At 40.6% G+C, this 22339-nt stretch overlaps 2 protein-coding genes and 1 non-coding gene across 5 annotated transcripts in view; 1 reads left to right on the top strand and 2 right to left on the bottom strand.

Annotated features, from left to right (window-relative positions):
* Positions 1-234, top strand: part of CFAP92 (cilia and flagella associated protein 92 (putative)) — a 76931-nt gene extending 76697 nt beyond the window's left edge. For all 3 annotated transcript variants that reach the window (XM_074283692.1, XM_074283693.1, XM_074283691.1), the window contains one exon: positions 1-234. This exon is cut by the window's left edge and continues 188 nt beyond it. In XM_074283692.1, coding sequence (XP_074139793.1) covers positions 1-111 — 111 coding nt within the window. In that variant the 3' untranslated portion in view covers positions 112-234.
* A 2772-nt stretch (positions 235-3006) lies between these two features.
* Positions 3007-22339, bottom strand: part of ACAD9 (acyl-CoA dehydrogenase family member 9) — a 45615-nt gene continuing 26282 nt past the window's right edge. The window contains exons 9-18 of the mRNA XM_074283696.1: positions 13574-13649; positions 12933-13003; positions 12368-12487; positions 11673-11801; positions 8582-8661; positions 7195-7321; positions 6195-6272; positions 4895-5023; positions 4049-4121; positions 3007-3289 (exon numbers count right to left, since the gene is read on the bottom strand). Coding sequence (XP_074139797.1) covers positions 3189-3289; positions 4049-4121; positions 4895-5023; positions 6195-6272; positions 7195-7321; positions 8582-8661; positions 11673-11801; positions 12368-12487; positions 12933-13003; positions 13574-13649 — 984 coding nt within the window. The 3' untranslated portion in view covers positions 3007-3188. The remainder of the gene's footprint in view (positions 3290-4048; positions 4122-4894; positions 5024-6194; positions 6273-7194; positions 7322-8581; positions 8662-11672; positions 11802-12367; positions 12488-12932; positions 13004-13573; positions 13650-22339) is intronic.
* LOC141552377 (small nucleolar RNA SNORA52) lies at positions 15244-15379 on the bottom strand. The gene has a single exon (XR_012485171.1). It is a non-coding gene; the product is annotated as a small nucleolar RNA SNORA52 (small nucleolar RNA).

The raw sequence follows: 22339 nt of genomic DNA, 5'->3' as shown, positions 1-22339 counted from the left end.
ATTAGGAGGCAGAAGCCATACCTGGCTCCTCTTCTCAAATTTAGAGGCCGGCAATGGAAGGCAGCAAGTGATGGAAGGGCCTTTCACATTTCCTGGGACCCTTTCTTGTGATAAGTGTCTGAGGCCATGGGCTCCCGCTCATAACTTCACCCTTATGATGATAGGATTTTGAGTCGGCAGCCACCTTAGTCAAGCCTTATTCTATAGATGAATAAAGAGTTATAAAGAGAGGAAGAGATTTTGCCCAGTGTTCTTCTGTTTTGGAAATTCTACTGTTATGGCTGATCTGGCTCCAGAAAGGGCTGATTTGGGAATCTTCAAAAAACCAGATCTATTTACAAGTATGGAGTTGAGAAAATCACCACTATGGCCACAGTATTTGTGACTAATGGAAAGGGCTCCTCTCAGCATGTCCTTCCAAGAATTAGCATTAGAATACTTGGGGGTGAGGGGTCCTGGAGCAGACTTTTTTCTCTTTCTCTGGCCCCTTGGCTGGCATCTGATAATTGCTTGTTAACTGACTGATCGATTGACAATGGCCTCAGTCATATTCCTCCCCCCCTCTCATTTTGGGCCCTGCCATGGCCACATTTTATCTAACAGCTGACCAAATGTGAGTAAAGGACATGCAGAAACTGTTTTAGAACAGGAAGACCCCACTGGGAGCACCACTTAGAACTTTATCTGACTCTGCCCAGGATGGCCAAATTTAATCTCTATCTAAATGCCAGCAAAATATCAGTTTTTTTATTTGTGTTTGTATCTTGGGGGAATGAGGCAGCTACAATAGGGTGGTTTTGGTCTATCTGTTTTGTAGTAGGGTTGGTTATCAGCACCTGGAGGGGGAGGGTTTTAGTGAGGTTCACAAATGCCAACTGATTGTTCGAAGTATGACTTTCTTTCAGTAGATGAAGAAACAGAGGCCTCCAGAGGTTAAGGTACTAAGTAGTGGAGCTGGTGTTTGAACCACAGTCCCGATTCCAAATCAAGCACTTTCCACAACATCAAACTGTTTAGAGAATGTTTACTACTAACTTTTAAAATAGGGGTCACTGATCATGAGTCAGCTTGTCTCCACCAAGAACAGATCTTGCCAAAGAAACATTTATTTCCCAATAGTTATATGGTCAAAGCAGTGAAGTTTTCAGAAAAAACTACAAAGCTACTAACAACTTATAAAAATAAATGCTCAAAATCACTAGAAAGGGAAATGCAAATTAAAACAGGTAGATGAGGGGCAGCTGGATGATGCAATGGATAAGGAATGCTGGGCCTGAAATCAGGAAGCCCCAAGTTCAAATCTGGCCTCAGACACTAGCAATGTGAGCCATGGGCAAATCACCGAACCTTGTTTGCCTTGTTTCCCCATTTGTAACATGAGCTGGAGAAGGAAATGGCTTCCGGTATTCCAGTATCTTTGGCAAGAAAACCCTAAATGGGGTCACAAAGAGTCGGACATGAGTGAATGACCGCATAACAAAAATTAAGACAGCTCAGGTTTTACCTCCTACTCAACAAACTGGCAAAAATGACAGTTGGTGTTAGAGGGATTGAGGTCAGATCTTCTATTGGTATGCTGCCACTGAACTGGCTCAACTGCTCTGGTAAAGTCTGAAATTGGAAAGGGAAAAGGGAATCAACCGCTTATAGATGCTTTGGCCTAGCAGTGCCTAGTATTAGGTGCATACACCAGGGAGTGAGTAATGTAACACGGCAGCCTTAGGATCACAGAGTGAGGGCTGGAGGGGCCCTCGGGGGCCCCCATTCTGCAGATGAGGAAACTGAGACCAGAAAGGTGAAGTCCCTGTCATGGCTACAGAGGTGGGGTCAGACCTGGGTTCTCAGATCCCAGAAGCCAGGGCTGTCCCAGGTGGACCACACAGCCTTCTTAGGTCACAGTAAGAAAAGCACCTCACTAGGTCCTGCCCTTGGGGCTCCCTCTGGATTAACTGCCATTTTGAGAAGCACACCAGTAAGCCAGAATGTCCACAGGAGAATGAGGGGGAAGGGCCCCAAGTTTATGATGGGTAAAGACTGGCTGAAGCAATTAAGCTTTTTAATTTCTGTTTTAATTTTTGATTTTTGAGAGAAATTGGGGTTAAGTGACTTGCCCAGGGTCACAGAGCCAGTTAAGTATTAGTGTCTGAGGCCAGATTTGAATTCAGTCCTCCTGACTCCAGGGCCCACCGGCAGACATGATGCAAAAAGGGTAAGTTTCAGTCTGCTTGGCCCATGGACAGACAGGGAGCCTAAGCACCAATTGCCATTATAGAGGATTCATGTTTAAGAGAAACTTTTTGACAAGTGGAGCTGTCCTGAAGGGCTGCCCCCATTTCCCCTGAGTCAGGAGATTCTTTCACACTGGGCCTCTTCTTACTTGTATGGGATATGGGAGGGAAGATTCTTCTTAGGTGGGGGTTGGCTTACAGGGTCCCTGAGGTCCCTTCCTCCAATTAGGTTTAGAGTGCAGGTTCTGGTAGCATTTTGAAGTTTAACTTGAGGAAGAGTAGGATGAATCCTAGGTTGAGACTTTGGTCAAGCAAAACATTTTCTTTTCTTAGCAATTTATTGAGGTTGGGGATGGGAGACCCCAAGTCCCTCTTTCACTAGCAATCAAGCATCTAGTGGCAGACTAGGAAGTGCTAATTCTGATCACAACAAGGAGATGTGAACATGAGACAGTATGCCCCAGAGACAGGATCCCCCGTCTTCCGACTCTGGCCTAACCCAGCTCTTCCCACCACGGGTCATGCTGCCTTTCCAGCTCTAAGAACTGGGAAAGTCAATCTTGAGAGCAAAGTCCATTATTATCAAGATGACTCTTTCTTTCCCAAGAACTTGTCAAGTGGGGACTCTTAAACCCCTTTATCAGCCTTCATTCTGTCTGGGAAGGAAGACAAATCATGTGGAAGGAGACTGTGCTAGGACAGTCCTCAGTTTAAGAAATTTAGGACCATGCTCAAGGCGAGATGGAGTCCCGTTAGGGATCTAAGAAAAGATATTAAATAGAGCTTTAAAATTTTTTTAATAAAACTTTTTCATAATTATTACTTACTTTATTCTGTTAAAAAAAAAAAAAAGGCAATTGTCATTCTAAATCAGACCCATATAAATTTACAAGCTGATGAAATTAAAAGATATGGTTGTTCATAATCATATATGGATTCCAGGAACACTTTCCCCTCTTGTCAGTATAGCCTTTCCAAAGGATGAGCGCACGGGAAGCATCTACCACTCAGTATCTGCCGGGCAGCTTTTTTAACATGTTCATCTAGATTTTCAGAAGAATCTTAAAAAAACAAACAAAAAATCAACAAACCAGATGACAAGGACTCTGTGAATATTACCATTACAGCATTTAGAGAAAAATCTCTGCACTAGAACTGAAAAAAGCAGTCTGTCTAATCAGCTGACTCCTAGGCACCGGGGTGCTGTGGGCCCAGGTGATCATCCCAAGGCACCTTCTCTTCAAGCACGGAATGAAACTGATGTCCCTAATCAAGCACGAGTATTAAGGCTGATCGCCATTTCATCAATATCACTCTGGACAATTACACAAGGCTCCCCTTCCTGGGCAGTCTGAAGAGAAACCCCCAAGAAAATAGTTGTACTGTGGAGAAGTTCCAGTCAAGAACTGGTATTCTTCTGTCTTATACTTCTATGCCCAATAATACACACACTGTAGTTCTCACTAAAGCAGTCGTAAGCTCATGGGAAACATCCAGCTCATTTTCATTACAGAGGGATATAGCAACATTCATTAGGTCTTTTTGTTGTTGCTGCTATGGTTCTATCATGAAAGATGATAAATTCTTTTAAAATATTTTTCTAAGATTATCCTTTACTAACAGGCATTAAAGAAACAGGAAGGGACATTTAGTTTGGCTAAATGATTGGTATGAATGAGTTTATACTCATTCAAGACCTTAATTTGAAAATATGCTAATTGTTACTTAATATAAGAATAAGAATTCAGAAATCCCCATAACCAATAGCCTATGTCAAAAGTCTCAGTACCTGAGTGAATCTTAGTGCCCACATTACTTACATTTTTCTAATTGAGACATGTTGTAAAGATTCTGGAAATATGCCTCTGTGCAGAAAATATTTGTCAGCAGAACCTAGCACAAAAAATATATAAACATTAACAGATTAAAAGTGTGTTCTTCTTTTAAACAAACTTGGGGTGAACTGGGCCAATGAGAGTAGGAGCTAAGTAAATGAGAACCCCCAGACTCACTCAGTGATGACCTGAGCATATATGCCAGGGAAGATGAGAAGAGGAGGAGATCAGCCATATGTGAGTAGGCATCTCTGAGATCTCTAAAGCAGAAATGGGCCTGGAGTCACAAATGGTGACCCCAGTCTGGTTCTGAGCAAGCGGGGAGAGTGAGGAATATGCTAGCTCTGGAGCTTTTTTACAAGGGCTTAGGGCTCCTCTTTTTATATCATTTGTTGCCCCTAACCCTCTTCTTGATTACTGATTAAAACTGAGTTGTAACTAATGGATTGTGAAGTTCCATAACAGCTATTATATCATACCTATAATAAGAAAAAGGGCATCAGAGATCATCTGACAGAACACTCATTTCACATATGAAGCTGAGGTCCCAAAAGGAAGTGTTATGTCCAAGGTCACAGAATGAATTGATGAAAACAATTCTACCTTGGCTGACAGATAAATGCTTTTACTTCCCTGGAGAAAAATGTTATGGAATCCCTAAATATAAAAAACTCTCATTTTTTTTCTGCAGGAAAAACTAAAACTGAAGAACCAAGCCCTTTAATAACCAATCCTGTTGCTTATTAGCAATATGGTTAAGGGGATTCACCATATGTACTGGACTTAGAAGAGAAAAATTGCCTGTACCCTTCGCCTCTCTCACATACTCACTTCATGGTCATGGTTGCGTAGCCCGACGTGTACAGAACGACTCGATCTAGAAAGGACGGCGGTCATGGCGTACAAGTTAATCAGAATGTCTGCCATTCGCTTCATGATCAGCTGCTCTTCCACAATAGTCTAAGAAAAGGGAGTTAAATTAACACAGAAAAGCTCACTGGAAATTCACAACCACCTTCAGAACATGATGATGTTCTTTGTCTTTAAATGGGAATTGGAAGAGCAAAAATGACTATATAAGTAGAGAACAAGCCTAGATTTTAGCAAAAACTACTACACTAGGCAAGAAGGAGAGAATAAAAAGCAAGATTAGTTCTATGCTAACGCCCTAAATAGTAAAAGATTCAGCACATTTCCTCATTTAACTCTGAGGACCTCCTGCAGTCTGCTGCTTCAAACTACACAGACTTACCAATGGTGGAGAGAGAGCTTTATCAGACTGGAGGAGGCCCTTGTCTGATCCTCTACATGATGGCCTCATGAGAAATCAATGTAAGTTGTTGTGCTTACCTACAACAACTAAAAACTGCTGGCTAAGTCTTGGCCTCTAGGGGAATTTTTCTACAGCAGACCGAGTAAGAGCCTCCTTTCCTTAGGTAAGACTTGACAGAGTGAAATTAGTAAGTCCTCCCAATTTAATTTCTTACAACCAAAGGACTTAACATGCCATATGAGCTGGGTCTTTGTTGGCCACAAAAATGGAGGAGTCTCCCTTAATTCTTGGGAAAGAAAGAAGAGATCTGATAGCCCCAAACATTTTTGACTGTTTCTAAAATCTTCTAGGTAATGATGAGCTCTTTAAAATAAACAATGAAATCTTTCTGCCTAAATCTAGGATAGAAATGAGGAAGAGTAAGGTTCAATCTTTGCCCTGAGGGACTTAGAATTTAGAGTAAAAGACACACTGAAATAAATAAAATGCCACATGTGCTCGGTGAACAGGTTGCAGTGAAGGATCCCTCAAGAGAGGGAAGGTGAAGGAAGACCTGTGTCAGAGGTAGCACGAAGGCTGAGCCCCAGAGAGAGAACATTCTCTTCCCCGTTATCTGACCTCCTTCCCAGGCTGTGGTGAGCAGCACATGTAAAACCTACCACATTCTGTGGATAGAAGCATTTTTAAAAGGACAGTGGTTACTCGGACACAAGCTACTTTGCAACCTCCCAAAATGGTGGGAATTGGAGTTCAAAGGTGAAGAGCTTTTCTGCAAGGCCCAGCTGATTTGCAGTTCCCTCTTAGTCCTGGTCCCTTTGCTGAACAGATGCAAGCCTGACAAAAGAGAGGGTTAATTACCTTGCCAAACCGCTTTAACAGCATCTCTACTGTTCGCCCAAAAAAATACACGTTTTCTTCTAATCGCTTTGCACTCTCCTATAAGAAAAGCAGAACAAGGGCTGCAGAGTTCATAATTTTGAAAAGGGAATTGAATTGAACACCATTTCATCAACATCACTCTGGGTTCAAACCAGCAAAGCATTGCCAGTTCCCTACAACTCCTGTGTTCCCACCTTGACTTTGCATGTTCCCTGCTTGTGTAGCACATGTGAACTATAAGCGCCAATATCAAGCCTAGCCCTAGAGGGTCATCACTTGAGAGAGTGAAGATACTCCACAGATGGACACTGTCTACTGAATGGGTACACTGAGTAGTCAAGATAGCAAACAACTGAGCGTCAAGCAACTTGTCCAAGTATAATCCATTTTGTTTTGATTTTTTGTATTTTCTTATAGCTTCAAAAAGATTTTTTTAGAAAAGGTTCTTTAATAATGCAGATAGGTAAATAGCTTGAAGAGGAGCATCCTCCCCCAATCTTGTGGCAGTTCATGAGCATGTGGTCTATAGATTGTTAAGATCCTGTGATTTGGAGTAACTGTGCCAAATGAATTTGAAAAGAAAGTGTAATTAATAAGCAAAACAACAAGTGGGATAAAAAAGAACAGGTAGCCTAGTCTGTGAACTAGGGACACCTGAGTAAGTCAGTCAGAACTTGAATGGACTGTTAAGGGGGAGGAAAAGGTAGGTAGGTTGGGATCTCCCATGTAAACATTATCAAAGAGATGAATGAAAGAAATTGTGTTTGGAGAATCATAGGACTTAGAGCTGAAAGGGGTTCTTCAAATGAAGCAAAGGAATCTATCTTGTGCTAAGGATAGGAAGAGAGCCCAGGGTTACCCCTCCCCCAATCTAAACTAATCCCCTAGGTTTATGGCCTGCATCACCTCCCCTCATCCCCCCAGCAATGGTCTCTTGGATCTCTACTTATCAATGACTAAGAATATAAGCCATACTCACCTCCACACTAGGATGCACAATACCATTTTTTCCCGTTAGACCAAAATCGACCTTCTTTATCAGGCTATCTTGAAATGTTGTTGATAAAAGTTCCATTACAACATTCAAGTTCCCCTTCTTCATATCACTGAAATGGGATTTCACAAACCTACTCAACAAGCTAGGTACCAAAGTTTTGTGCTGGTCATGGCCACGGCCAACAGTTCTGACTATGTCTATGATGACTTATTTCTAAAAACAGCATTTTAACAAAAAGACTCTTCAGAGTACACCACACAGATTGTCTGCTATCTAGATCATTTAGTCACAATATCATCCAAGCCCAACATATTATTCTGTGCTAAGGGTGACAGTTTACAGAAGATATAATTTCAAAGCATTTTGCGGGTGCCACCTCCTTTCATAAGGTTACTGAGGACAAAGGGCAGATGTTATGACATTCATTTTTATTGCTAAAGAGAATGGGAGAAAACATAAGAGGTTTGGTTAGGGTTACAGTGGAAGAAAATGTGTATTATTTTGGGAGCGCAGTGGAAGTACTACTGAGGTGGTTTGGTAAGCTAAGTATCCTGCCCTTTGATCAGAGATGTATTGGTTCAGTGATGGGATCAGTGCTAAGAAGTAACTGCAGGAAGTGAAGATGCTGGGCCTTCAGCTCAGGAATTCTAACTCCAAAGCTTGCTTGAATAATCTGACCCCAGGAGCATCCCTGGGCAGTTCTGTGGCCACATCTAACTCAGAGGCAAGGTGGCATGGGGAAATGACCCTACCTTGGAGGAAGGAGATTCTGGAGGCCTAATCTAGTTGCAGACAGACTAGCTGCATATTAACCTTCCTAAGCCTGTTTCTTCATCTGTAAAATGGATTAAAAAATTTTTTTCATGTTAAAAACAACAAATAAATCACCACCTATATGAATCAGAAACAGAAACATTTTACTTATTTGGTCCAGAAAGCAAAATTACTTGGAGAAAAAAAAAGCATATCTCAGGTTCTGAAACATTACTAATGACGATGACGGAGATGATGATAATGTTGCTCAAACACTAGTTTTTGAAGGGGGTTTTGTGATCCTGAATTTTTTTTTTTTAAGTAGGAAACAGTATTGAGTAGCAAGAAGATGGGAATTTTTCTCTAAATAGTTTTAGAGCTGCTCCCTCAGAAGCAGGGAGGGGAAAAAGGTAGCAACATCCCTCTCCCTTCAGGCCCCTATTCCTCCTAGAGCTCCCGATTTCTGTTTAGATGAGGGTAAGGGGAGAAAGGAGACATCTGAAGTCTATTGCTTTTATTTCCTGGTGAAATCTAGGACAAGGGAATAAGCTAATAAGCATTCTGTGACTAAAAGCACTTGGCCCTTCGAAAGCTCCAACACCAGAAGCATACGTACCGGATTTTTTTGGTTAAGATTTGGCCTGCATGCTGTAGTCCTGTCATGGCAATATACATGCGAAGGATCTCATTTGTTCCCTAAAAAGACAAAACAAAGAGCTATGAAATACCAGTTAGAGGCTTTCAAATGCATCTTCCCAAACCAGTAGAAGAGCTCCCAGAGTGTTAAGGCAGTCCTATCAATTGATATTAATAATTTCACTTCAGTGTTAATATCTCATGATGAAGTCAATGAGGGGTCAACTGATCTTAGTGTTTAAGAAAATGTAAAGAAGCCAAGAATGTAAAAATTGGGCATTATCTTTGTCCAGGAATGACTAGATCATAGGGCCTGGGAGCAAAGATGAGAAAACATGATGGAGGTGAGCTTTAATTCTGCTTACCTTGCCAACAATAAAACCAGACGAGAGTTTCGACTTCCTTCTCTAATACTTCCAGAGATCCCTCACATTTTATGGAGGCTGAGAGGTCCACACCTGACTTCTCAACCTGACGACCTTTTCATAACCAAAGAGCCTTACAACAACTGCTACTTCTACCATCAACTCAAGTACTCGACCAGTCGTGGGGCTAGGCCAAGATGGATTCCCATCCTTCATCAACAAAGGAGCTCAGGCAAGCTCCCAGGGCAGTGGAGGAGAGGCGGGGTAGTATGTCAGTTCAAGTAGAATCTTTTCCAAAATCTATCATTTACAGAGGACTAGAGTCAAAGAGGTTTATGACTGAAGCTCAGTGAACTCAGCACAACAGAAGGTTCATGGACATGGGAAAAATGCACCTTTGATCTTTGGTGTTTTTCATGGTTTAAAAGCAATGGAGTAGAGGATAAGAATCAAAATAAATAAGCACAATTTAACAAAAATCTGAAGACTAAACTCATAATGGGTTCAGATTTACTTAGTGCCTATAGATACGATAGATCTGTGATCAGACAAAGCTTCATGGTAAACAATATAGGCTTTAACTGGTCCTCAAGGTATAATACTATTCCTTTTCTCAGTCAAAAGGAAAAATGGATGAGTGCGCATTCCTGCCTCTAATCCATGAGTTCCAACACTTCATTGGAAAATATCATTTCTAGAAGAAAGTACACTATTTATTAGACGCTTATGGTCTTAAGTAGTAATTATGATAATGCTGCAAACAAGGCTTCCTTTGCTGACTTGCTTAAATGGGATTAAACCATATCCTGGACTTCCATCTCACACCACTGTGATGCATACCTATCAATTTACAAACTTCCTGAATTGTGAAAAGCAAATGGATTTCCTTCTCTTAGGCACACAATGAACAAAATAAGTAAGCAATGTGGTCCTATTTCTCTACTGTCATATTTCATTTTCAAATGAAAATGTTTACCCAGAAAAATAGGAAATAAGCTCTCAATGGGATGCCAAGTAGTAACTAAAAGAACAGAAATCTTGACTAAATTCCTTGTGCAATTATGAAGGGAGAAAGGGAGACAGACGGTGGACGCAGTAGAGACTGGTGAACAAATAATAACAACTAACATTCAAATTGAAGGCTGGCAAAGTACTTTACATCAATGACATCACTTGGTCCTCAACAATCCTCAGAGGTATATGCCATTACCCCCATTTGACAGATAAGGAAACAGCCTGAAAGAATATAGGGGACGTTCCTGGGTTCTGCCCACGGGTAGCGTCAGAGACAAAATTCAAACTGAGATCTTCCTGATTCTGAGTCTGAAGCTCTATCCACTGGGCCAGGACAAAGGGAAGATCAGAGAATGTAGATAAATGAATCAAAGGAACACCACAAAGGTGGACTGAGAAGTGAGGCAGGGGAGAAGGGGAGGGTCAGCACCAGATGCATGGGAGAGTCCTGCTGAGGTCTACACCGTGACCACTCCTGAGAATGCGGCCTGGGCTGCTCACACTCACCTTTGACTTCTTTGTGTCCTCAGGATGACAATCACCTTCAATTCTCCATAGATTATGGTGCTCCTTGCCACCCACCATTATAAGCATTCTCCCTCCTTAGGGAATCACTCTGGGCAACTACTGCACTTGTTACTTTGTGGAGAAGTTGTCTTCCCAGGGTAGGTCAGCTCCCTGAAGGCAGGCTCTCTCTGTCTCATTTACATGTCAGGGGCTTAATAAACATTTGTGAAGTCGAACTCAATAATGGGGGATAAATCAGGAAGGAGGAGGGGGACAAGAAAGAGGAAGACAAATAGCAAGATTTACAGATCCATGAAGTAGCGCCTCCTTAGCCTCAGAAACTTAGAAATGACAAAACAGGCTGTGTACCTGAGCTGGGTCTCTTAAAAGCTCCAGCCCGACCATAAAACAGTAAAATGGAGAGCCCTAACTCCAAGTCCAGAGCTGCCTCATCCATGCTGGAGACCTCCACGCCAGGAGTGTGCCCCCCACCCCCATCCCCAGGCTTCTCAGCCTAAACGCTCCCAGCTTCCTAAGCCTTCGCCTCCCTGGAATCTCCTCTTCATGTTCCAGATCTCACCCCTTCCCTTGCTCTGCCCTTCTCCCTCCTAGCACCGAGGATGCCTTTTGAAAGGGCTGAAGTCCTGAACTGCCTTGAGAAAGCCCAGGCGCTGTGCCAAACACCACGAGCAAGTATCCAAATGCGCAAAAGCAGCACGCTTTGAGTAAAGGGAGACAGTTGAACATCGAGTATTCTGTCAATTTAAAGCATCACGTGACCACAAGCTCCTGTTTTTTAGAATCAAGTGCTGCCTTTTATTCACAAAGACATTAGTTATTAAACAGTTCATCTGTAACTTTGCTTCATAACCTGCCTGAGTCATCTGAATCTCCTATTCTGGTAAATGGCATTATTTTGCTGGGATATGGAACATCTAGTCACATAAACGTCCCCTAGGACGGGGGGACAAGCCCCAGGCATTTAAGCCCATCTACACTCTTCTGCTTTGAATTGAAGTCCTTAAAACTCTTAAGTTAGCACTCTACACCCACATCCAGAAGGTTGAGACTGGGAACTAGGCAAGTCTTTTCTGACATTCCAAAGGGAATGTAGACTTTTAGAATACATATTCCACTCAATCAGAAGAAACTGTGGTTTTGAAAAGTACAAAAATCAAGACATACCTCAAAGATCAGCAGAATCCTAGAGTCCCGGAGATAGCGCTCATAGGGATACTCTTTCATGTATCCCAGGCCTCCAACAATTTGTAAGGCTTCATTCACACACACCCAGGCTGCTTCGGAGCTAAACACCTACAACAAATGACAACACTGTTATCACAGCTGTGCTGTACATAGATGTCACTAGGTACTAACAGCAGAGTCTAGATGAAGCAAAGGATGTTAGATGAAAAATGTAAATCTTCTTTCATGGACTACCTCCTGACTAAAAGAGCTCTCTCTCATCTCCACCTTTTATGAACTTTTAACTCTTTTGTTCTCTGCATCATTAATTCTATAACATTCTAGTATGGTTCAATGTGATTGCATTTGTATCAGGCCTGTGACTAACTAGCCTATAAGTTTCTTAAGAGTAAGAACTAGGTCTTGTATCCTAAGAGCACTGAACTCATGTAAGCATTCTATATTGGAACCAAGAAAAAAAAAAGAGAGAGAGTAGAAAAGCTGTGACTGACACACTGAGCTTGGGATGGCCCATGGAAGGATGAAAAATAAATGTTATTAAAGACTTATCTACACCAAGCAATCCCTGCATCTTTCTAGGCATTGCCTAGACTTGTAATACTTTTTACACTGGGGAGCAGCATCTTTTTTGCAGCCTCTTAAAACCCATAGCTGTTGTCCCCTTTCCCACTCACCTTCACCATGGCTGCCTCCACAGAGCAATCAGGAAAACCTGGGCTGTCCATCATTCCAGCAGTGAGGTAGGCCATACTCTCCATCACATATGTTTTTTTGGCCAACAAAGTAAACTTTTCCTGGATTAGTAAAAACAGGTATAAAGACCAATATACATTTAATTATTGAACAGCTCCTCTGTAATAAAGGCGGGCAAGCAGCTGCATCCCAAAAGGGAACAGAGATTTTAATAAAGATAATTACATGAATTAAAATATCTTTTTAAAAAAATATTATAGCTTTTAATTTACAAAACATATGCATGGGTAATTTTTCAACACTGACCCTTGCAAAACCTTCTATTCTAACTTTTCCTCTCCTTTCCCCCACCCCCTCCCCTAGGTGGCAGGTAGACCCATACATGTTAAATATGTTAAAGTAATATCTTTATTTCTGTTTCCAAAGTCACCACGACAAGCAGTCACTATTACAATGGAGAAAATCTGTCTACTTTCAAAGCACTTGCTGTCCCTAGCTGAAGATATCTTTGAAATGAGCAAGGATAACTTTCAGTTTCTTAATTACCTCAATTAATCCAAATTCACTGAGAGGTCTGTTGAACTGTTTCCTTGTACAGGCATATTCTGCTGTCATTGCTTAAGAAAAGAAAGCAGTCATTAAGAAGGATGATTTCTATGTTATCCTGAAATGATTTTCTAGTCATCGTCATGAGTTTTCAAATGCATTAGCAGAAGCAACAAGGGATAGATCCATCTCTATCTTCTCAAAAAGTGAAATTTGCTCAGTTGTATGGGCTGAGGACACAATTAAAAGAAGCCTCCAACATAAATGCCCTGAAAAGTTCAAGCAGCTTTCCCAGGCATTCTGGCAACATCAGCAGGCATGCTGTTGCCTTCACAGTGAGAGTGTGGCTTCCTCAGCAATGGCTCAGTCAGTCCACGCTCTTGCCAAGAAAACTTCAAACAGACCACAAAGTCAGATATGGCTGAAACAACTGAATACTACCAAAATTTTTTTCAAGCTCAATCACACTAAAAAAAAAAAAAAAAAAAAAAAAAAAGAAATGATGAACCAAGTCTGAAATCTTATTCCTTTTTCAGGTTCTTTAACAGCCACTTAAATTGGCTGAGTCCTCTTTCTTTAGGGACCAAGTACTCAGTGTGCCAGTGGGACAGATACTGACAAAGACTTCACTTTAGACTTACCAATCAACTTCTTGATCATTCCAGCAACTAAACTTCCCATGCTAAATCGTCCACTATTTAGGACATTCATTGCTATCTGTAAGAGAAAGGAAAGACCTTATTTATTCATCATTAGGACCCCACCATAACTGTGCGTGCAGTGTGGATGAGATTACTTCTAATAGAAGAAATAAGCAGGCTAATGCAGGACAAGGTTAATAATATAAAGGCTAGATTTGTTCTTCACCTCAGGCACCCAGGACTTTTTCTGTAACTTCTGCTCTATGAACCCAGTCCTATCACAGATATGCTAAGGAATAAGAACTGGGAAAATAAACAATTTGGAGAAAAGCACGAATGTGTACAAAGAGGGTGGTAGCCCACCAATTTCAGATACTGAGTTAGGACTGTTGCAAATATCCATTGGATTCTACTCAAAGTTTGTAAGACTCCTAAGTGTCCTTAGAAAGTGATGTGTATCAATGAATTAACAGTTATTCATCCCTGAAATAATATGTATATCATGGCCTGAGCCTGCTTCTTACTGACATCATTCATTCATTTTAGCAGATATTTACCAAAGACTTACTTATGTGCTATGTGCTAAGTGCTATGAAGTCTACAAAGATAGATAAGAGAGCCTGCTTAAAGAGCTTAAATGCAGGAGAAGAGATTAAAAAAAAAAAAAAAACCAACATTAAAAACATAAAAAATAAGGTAAACAACAATGATACCAAAAGTATCATAGAGAGATAAGATTTAAAGGAAGCTGAGATTGCCAGATCAGTTCAGAGCCAGGCTACTTCTGAATAAAAACTGACCTTTCCTTTAAAAGGAAAAAATATATATAATGAAAAAATAATTACATGAATTTACTGTACTAAACCACTTTTAAATATTTATATTCCTTTTGATTAAAGATATTTTATTCTTTACTGTCATTAAATTTTGCAATTTTCCCTAATGTTTCTTTTCTTTGTTTTTTATATTTTTGCACGAGGGGGAAAGGGCATTGTGAGCATCAGGTCTAGGAATTAGGATCACCTTACTATTTTCTCTATAAGACTGAGTAATTCAAGTTCCTAGAAACCCCACAGGAGGCACTCCACCTCCACTCCAAGTCCCAGTAGTTGGACAGACTGCACAACAGGTACCTACTTCTAAACACCCAAATTCCCTGGTTTGTTTTCTAGTTTTGGAGTATCACATTTATTTTATTTATTTTTGGTGAGGAGGTAGATGGAGGGAGGAAAACAGACCTTGATAAATTTTATTTAGGTCTGTCACCTGTAGATGGCAGGCTAATTGCTCAGGCCCACTGGGAACACCTTTGGTTTACTCTGCAAAGATGCATCACCAGGAAAGCAGGTCAACAAACAGCAACAGGAGGTCACAACTAGGGCCTACCCCACATGGGGTCTGGAGTTGGGCAAACTTTATCTCCAGATCCTTAGGAGTTTTATGACTCAGCAGCTGACTCCCCAGACCAGGGGCATCTGCCAGGACTCTATTGCCAAAGACTGCTTGGACATAGGTAACACAAACCACCCAGGGCCCCCTTACATAACTGAAGCAGAGAGGTTGGACTAATGTGTGCTGTCTATGTGGGGGTGAGGAACAAGTGTCCTCTTGGAGGGGAGAGTGCCTGAAGTAACTCAACACCCTCTCTCCCCATTTGTCCAATTCTCCTTCTGTGTTTAAAGACCCTCAGATGGCTGGAGCCCACGGCAGAGGCTTCACACTCCCAAGGAGGATTTCTAATATACTTTGGTCCACCAGTGAAACCCGGCAGGTACAGTTATGACCAGCAGGGATTAGGGTGGACAACTTCTCAGTGTTGCAATCAGGCTGCAGCATTGGAAGGGTATCACCTGAGGCTAACTACCTGAAGGATCATGACTCCTCAGCAATAAAGCCCACCAGGGCACTGACTTGAGTTGTCCTTGGCTGGCTAAGGAGTGCCCATCCTGAGGACTGGTCACTCCTATATCATTCCACCAGAAATTGTTTTCAGCTTTGATTTTGATGATTCAAACCTATTTTTTAATGCAGAAGTCCAATGTACTCTCCAAATGTGTCTAATGCTAATATTATGCTTTAAGAAGAGCCCTAAGTCTCTTATTCTACATGAACAAGTCACTAACTATTTGTCATCTTGGTAGAACGGTAGATCAGTGGAACACATTAGGTACAAAGGACAGAAAAGGGTACATCTATAGCAATCTAATCTTTGACAAACCCAAAGATACCAACATTAGGGATAAAAATTCATTATTTGGAAAAAACTGGAAATTAGTATGGCAGAAATTAGATATGGATCCACACTTAACACCATATACCAAGATAAGATCAAAATGGGTCCAAGATTTAGGCATAAAGAGTGAGATAATAAATAGATTAGAGGAACAGGGAATAGTCTACCTCTCAGACCTGTGGAGGAGGAAGGAATTTGTGATCAAAGAAGAACTAGAGATCATTATTGATCACAAAATAGAAGATTTTGATTACATCAAACTAAAAAGTTTCTGTAAAAACAATACTAATGCAAACAAGATTAGAAGGGAAGTAACAAATTGGGAAAATATTTTTAAAGTTAAAGGTTCTGACAAAGGTCTCATTTCCAAAATATATAGAGAACTGACCTTAATTTATAAGAATTCAAGCCATTCTCCAATTGATAAATGGTCAAAGGATATGAACAGACAATTCTCAGATGATGAAATTGAAACTATATCCACTCATATGAAAGAGTGTTCCAAATCACTACTGATCAGAGAAATGCAAATTAAGACAACTCTGAGATACCACTCCACACCTGTCAGATTGGCTAAGATGACAGGAACAAATAATGATGAATGTTGGAGGGGATGTGGGGAAATTGGGACACTAATACATTGTTGGTGGAGTTGTGAAAGAATCCAACCATTCTGGAGAGCAATTTGGAACTATGCCCAAAAAGTTATCAAACTGTGCATACCCTTTGATCCAGCATTGCTGTTATTGGGATTATATCCCAAAGAAATACTAAAGAGTGGAAAGGGACCTGTATGTGCCAAAATGTTTGTGGCAGCTCTTTTTGTTGTAGCTAGAAACTGGAAGATGAATGGATGTCCATCAACTGGAGAATGGTTGGGTAAATTATAGTATATGAAGGTTATGGAATATTATTGCTCTGTAAGAAATGACCAGCAGGAGGAATACAGAGAGGCCTGGAGAGACTTAAATCAACTGATGCTGAGTGAAATGAGCAGAACCAGAAGATCACTGTATACTTCAACAACAATACTGTATGAGGATATATTCTGATGGAAGTGGAAATCTTCAACATAAAGAAGATCCAACTCCCTTCCAGTTGATCAATGATGGACAGAAATAACTACACCCTGAGAAGGAACACTGGGAAGTGAATGTAAATTGTTAGCACTAATGTCTGTCTGCCCAGGTTACATGTACCTTCGGAATCTAATACTTAATGTGCAACAAGAAAATGGGATTTACACACATATATTGTATCTAGGTTATACTGTAACACATGTAAAATGTATGGGATTGCCTGTCATCGGGAGGAGGGAAGGGAGAAAGGGGGGGAATAATTTGGAAAATTAATACAAGGGATAATATTATTAAAAAAAATTACTCATGCATATATACTGTGAAAAAAAAAATTCTTAAAAAAAAAAAAAATTTCACCTCAGTAGACTAGACTATACAGCTATTGGTACTTAACATGGCTGTAAGGGCTATTTATTTTTTTCATTTTCCACAGCCCACATGAGGACAGATTTCACTGCCTTCTTTTCCAAGTTTGTCATTGACAAATACAAATTTTCCATTAGCTCTTTTCATTTTTAACAGCATTTTTTAAAAACATCATTTAATATTTGTTTCTCCAAAGACTAACGAGATATTGTCAGTATTCTAGTAATTTCTCTTGAAATTGTGGAAATTGCTGAGCTAAAGACATCCAACTAAAAAAGAGACTACTCTGAATACATCTTTAGCAACCCCAAAAGTTTGTTATAAATGCATTTGGAAGTATTTCTTACTTGTGACGTCTAAAACTTTGATTTGAATGTCGTAGACAGCTGACTGGAATAGCATTTTTTTGTCTTAGTTTTATGAAGAAAAATACACACTAATAAACTTCATTATTCATCCTAGTTAGGCTCTTGAAAAATTATTGTCCAATGATGTTCTGAATTTTTTCTTCTCTGTTTTCCTACTAAACATATTCTTTTTTATTAACATTCATCTCCTTCCTGCTTTCTTGTAACTTGTAACTTCAACACAGTTAATAACTGCTGTTTTGAAATTCAAGCCAAATGTTTTTTTTTTTTAATTTTTTTTTTTATTCATTTTTCCAAATTATCCCCTCCCTCCCTCCACTCCCTCCCCCCAATGGCAGGTAATCCCATACATTTTACATGTGTTACAATATAACCTAGATACAATATATGTGTGTAAATACCTTTTTCTTGTTGCACATTAATTATTAGCTTCCGAAGGTATAAGTAACCTGGGTAGATAGACAGTATTGCCAACAATTTACATTCACTTCCCAGTGTTCCTTCTCTGGGTGTAGTTATTTCTGTCCATCATTGATCAACTGGAAGCGAGTTGGCTCTTCTCTATGTTGAAGATTTCCACTTCCATCAGAATACGTCCTCATACAGCATTGAAGTGTACAGAGATCTTCTGGTTCTGCTCATTTCACTCAGCAACAGTTGATGTAAGTCTCTCCAAGCCTCTCTGTATTCCTCCTGCTGGACATTTCTTACAGAGCCATAATATTCCATAACCTTCATATACCACAATTTACCCAACCATCCTCCAATTGATGGACATCCATTCAACTTCCAGTTTCTAGCTACAACAAAAAGAGCTGCCACAAACATTTTGGCACATACAGGTCCCTTTCCCCTCCTCAGTATTTCTTTGGGATATAAGCCCAATAGCAGCAATGCTGGGTCAAAGGGTATGCACAGTTTGATAACTTTTTGGGCATAGTTCCAAATTGCTCTCCAGAATGGCCAGATTCTTTCACAGATCCACCAACAATGTATCAGTGTCTCAGTTTTCCCACATCCCCTCCAACATTCATCATTATTTGTTCCTCTCATCTTAGCCAATCTGACAGGTGTGTCGTGATATCTCAGAGTTGTCTTAATTTGCATTTCTCTGATCAGTAGTGATTTGGAACACTCTTTCATGTGAGTGGAAATAGTTTCAATTTCATCATCTGAGAATTGTCTGTTCATATCCTTTGACCATTTATCAATTGGAGAATGGTTTGGTTCAAGCCAAATGTTACAAATATTCCCCTCTGGTATCATCACCCATATTTTTACCACCTGAAAAGAAAATTGCAACTTCTAGTTCTCTCTCACAATGTCACTAGTGCCATCTGTCAATAAAGCCTAGTAAATCTTTTATTGAGCTAATTTTTGTCCACAAAATGTCTGCTTGGTTCCAGGCATCTCACCTTAAATCTTGGCTTTTCCCCTTAAGACAGTCATTGCAAGCTGAATTCAGTCTTCAAATAAGCTGAGATCAGTGAAAGCAGTGGCCTGTGTCCCAATCAACATGGTACTTCATGCTGACTAGTCCCAGAAAGAATTCATAAAGGAGATATCTTTTGAGTTGGATCTTGAAGGACGTGAAGAATTTGGAAAAGAGATTGGGGGGGACAAGAGGCGGAGATGTGGCAAATTCAGTGTAACATAGAGGAATAGTCTAAACAGAATAAGGAAGACAAATGCAAGAATGGCAAGTGGAGTAGAAACGGCAAAGTAGAGTAGAAGAGGAGGAGTAGAAATAAGGATCAGAGCCAGATCAGAGAGGATCTTGAATGACATCATGAAGGTGATCAATTATTCCCAAAGATTGAAAGCTCAGTTTTGGAAAAGAGATCAATAGAGCTGAGTAAAAATTGTCATAATTTAATATGTAACTTTTGTTTTCAAAAAAGTAAAAAACAATAAGTATCTTAATCTTGCAGTAATGGGGATAAAGTAAGCCCATCTTTTTCAACCTTCTATGGTCACAGGAGTTTAGATATGGAAGGCTTCTTAGAAATCATTTCATTTTACAGATGAGGGAAAATGGTCACACTGGCAGAAGAAGAGCCTAAGTTTAAAATCAGGTCTTTGGCCTACAAGTTCAATGTTCTCTCACAGAGATCATTAGATTTCCTGGGAAAAGGTGGCAGACAAGATGGTGACAGGCAGCGATACTGTTCCAGATATGCATCTGGTTTTATCATCAAACTCCAAGCATCTGTAACCTGGTAAGAGCCAGTCAGCTTTCCATAAAGAGCCTGGAATAGCCAGGGATCTGTGTGGTAAACAAAGCTTGGGGCAAAACATTTGTCTAGGACTGAGTATATCCGAGTTGTAGAAAATGGCAAAATTCTCAAGAACATTTTCTAGAATGAATTTAAGAGGAAAACTTTTTATTGTTTTTCAGTTTTCAGTCACTATCTGATTCTTCATGATTCCATTTGGGTTTTTCTTCACAAAGATACTGGTAGGGTTTGCCATTTCCTTCTCATTTTGCAGAGAAGGAAACCAAGGCAAACAGGATGAAGTGACTTGCTCAAGGACACACAGCTAATAAGCGTCTGGGGCTACATTTGAAGAGGAGACTCTAGGCCCAGTGGTCTAACCAATGTGCAACTTACCTGCCTAAGGAAAACCTTAAGCAAAAGAAAAAAAAAAAAAAAAAAAAAAAGCACTTTAAGGGAAAACTGAAGTATAACTGTACATGGTTGGTTTTTATCTTCTTCCCTCCTTAGTTCTATTTCCAAAGAGAAAAACAGCAAAAAAAAAAATTAAAAAAAAAAAAAATCTAACAGCAACTTGGCAAACTAAATCCCAAACTCAAAACCATTTCCTCTTGATGACTTCTGTTCAAGTTTTTCTATCTTCCTATTTCTCAAAAGTCAGAAGAGCTTTAGTGTTTGAATTTTAGTGAGTCAAACTGCTTTACATACACAATCCCATGTCATGGTTGGATCAGTCCTCTGTGGTAGCAGGACCTGGAGCTGTCTTTATTCCTCCTTTTAGATGAGGCTAAGTGACTTGTAAGCAGCCACAAAGTCTGTAAGTACTTGATGCAGAATTTGAGCACAGTCGCCTACGTCATGTTGTACTTCCGGCCTAAATGAAAGCACTACTTTGCAGTTTGGTAGCCTGTAGCACCATGTGTAACAAAGAAACCCAAAGCACCTGAAAGTTAACTTAATTATTCTGTCAACTGCCTGAAATAAAGTTTAATATAAAATAGATCAACTTATATCAACTAGATCTTTCTGATGCCAAAGTAAAAATGTGCTTTACCAAACAAGGTTCTTCCTGGAGGCCTCCCCATGGTGTGGCAGTGATCTGTAGAGTAGCAGGTGTGGGGTCCAAACTGCTAAATTGGATGGACTCTCTGGCAGGGAAGCCAGGAACTGTCAGGTTTTAAAGTCTTGTCAAATGAGAATCAGCTGAAGAAAATGGATTCTATTTCCAGTTGAGATGGGAAGAAAAGGCAATGGGACACAACATAGCTAAAGGCATGTCACACAGAGAGGGAAAAGCAGTTTGTTCTGTCTGGGATCAAAAGGAAAAGTCAAAAGTAATGGGTGAAAACTGCTCGGAAACAAATGGAGGCTTCTTGTAAAAAAATCAAAACCACAACAAAGCTTAGTGAGAATGATCCAAAAGTGGAAGAGGCTATCTCCGACGGGCTCCCAAGGTTCTTAGACAAATGTTCGTGAGCCCCAGAATCTGGAAAGATTCTGTGTCTGCCAAAGGCTGCTCTCGCAGTGGTCAGAAGGCCAGCCACCCAGGGGGACCTGCCTTTAGGCCACAGTAACTCAGGAACTCCACCTGAGGCACAGCAGGGCCATGAGATGGACTGGGGGAGGCACAAACATAGGTGGGGTAGAGAAGTCCCTGCATAACATTATGATGTCCCTCAGTAGGTGTCCCAGCTTGGAGCCAAAATAATCCACAGCATGACTCTGGCCACGTCTCTCCCCTGCTCACAGCCTTCAATACCCCCTCTTCCCCCCGTATGATCAAACTCTTAGGTCTGGCAGCGGAGGAAGGTGCTTCACAACTGAGCTGCAGCCTTATTTCACATCATCCCCTTTCACAGTCTGTTCCTGCCAAACAAGCCTAAGAGCCACCCCCACCCTTGGCAGAATGTAAGCTCCCTGGGGGCAGAGGCTGGGTCATTTTTATCCTTGTGTCACCATGGTGCCCAGTACAGGGCTTTGCCTCACAGGCAGGAAAAGACACACAGACATATATGCATATGGAGGAAATAAGAAAGAATATGTTGAGCCGCTCCCCAATTTCCATTCCTCTATCAACATGCCTTCAAAACTTAAAAAAAGTATATTTCTGTGTAGGACAGGATGGTACAAGCATCTAGCTTTATAATTAATGGAGTGCTAGTTAAACTGACCAGCTAGTTAACAGTCCCCATCATGAAGTCCTCTGTGGTTGGGGACAGTAACAATCACATTATCACAGTGAGTATTTATATAGCTTACCACGGTTTGCAAAGCATTTTACATGTGATCTCATTTGATCAACACAACCACTGTGGGAGGCAGGCGTTATTATTATCCCTTTATCACAGATGAGGAAACTAAGGCAAAGAGAGTAGCTGAGTGTCACATAGCTACTAAGTGCCTGCAGCTGGATTTGAACTCAGCTCTTCCTGACTCCAGTTCCGGCCCCCATTCTTGCACAATCTTATAGAGTCCAGAGGGAGCGCACCTGAGGGCTTGACTAT

Source organism: Sminthopsis crassicaudata, chromosome 1 (assembly GCF_048593235.1).
Source record: "Sminthopsis crassicaudata isolate SCR6 chromosome 1, ASM4859323v1, whole genome shotgun sequence".
NCBI lineage: Eukaryota > Metazoa > Chordata > Mammalia > Dasyuromorphia > Dasyuridae > Sminthopsis > Sminthopsis crassicaudata.
This window is presented reverse-complemented; position numbering and strand designations above follow the sequence as displayed.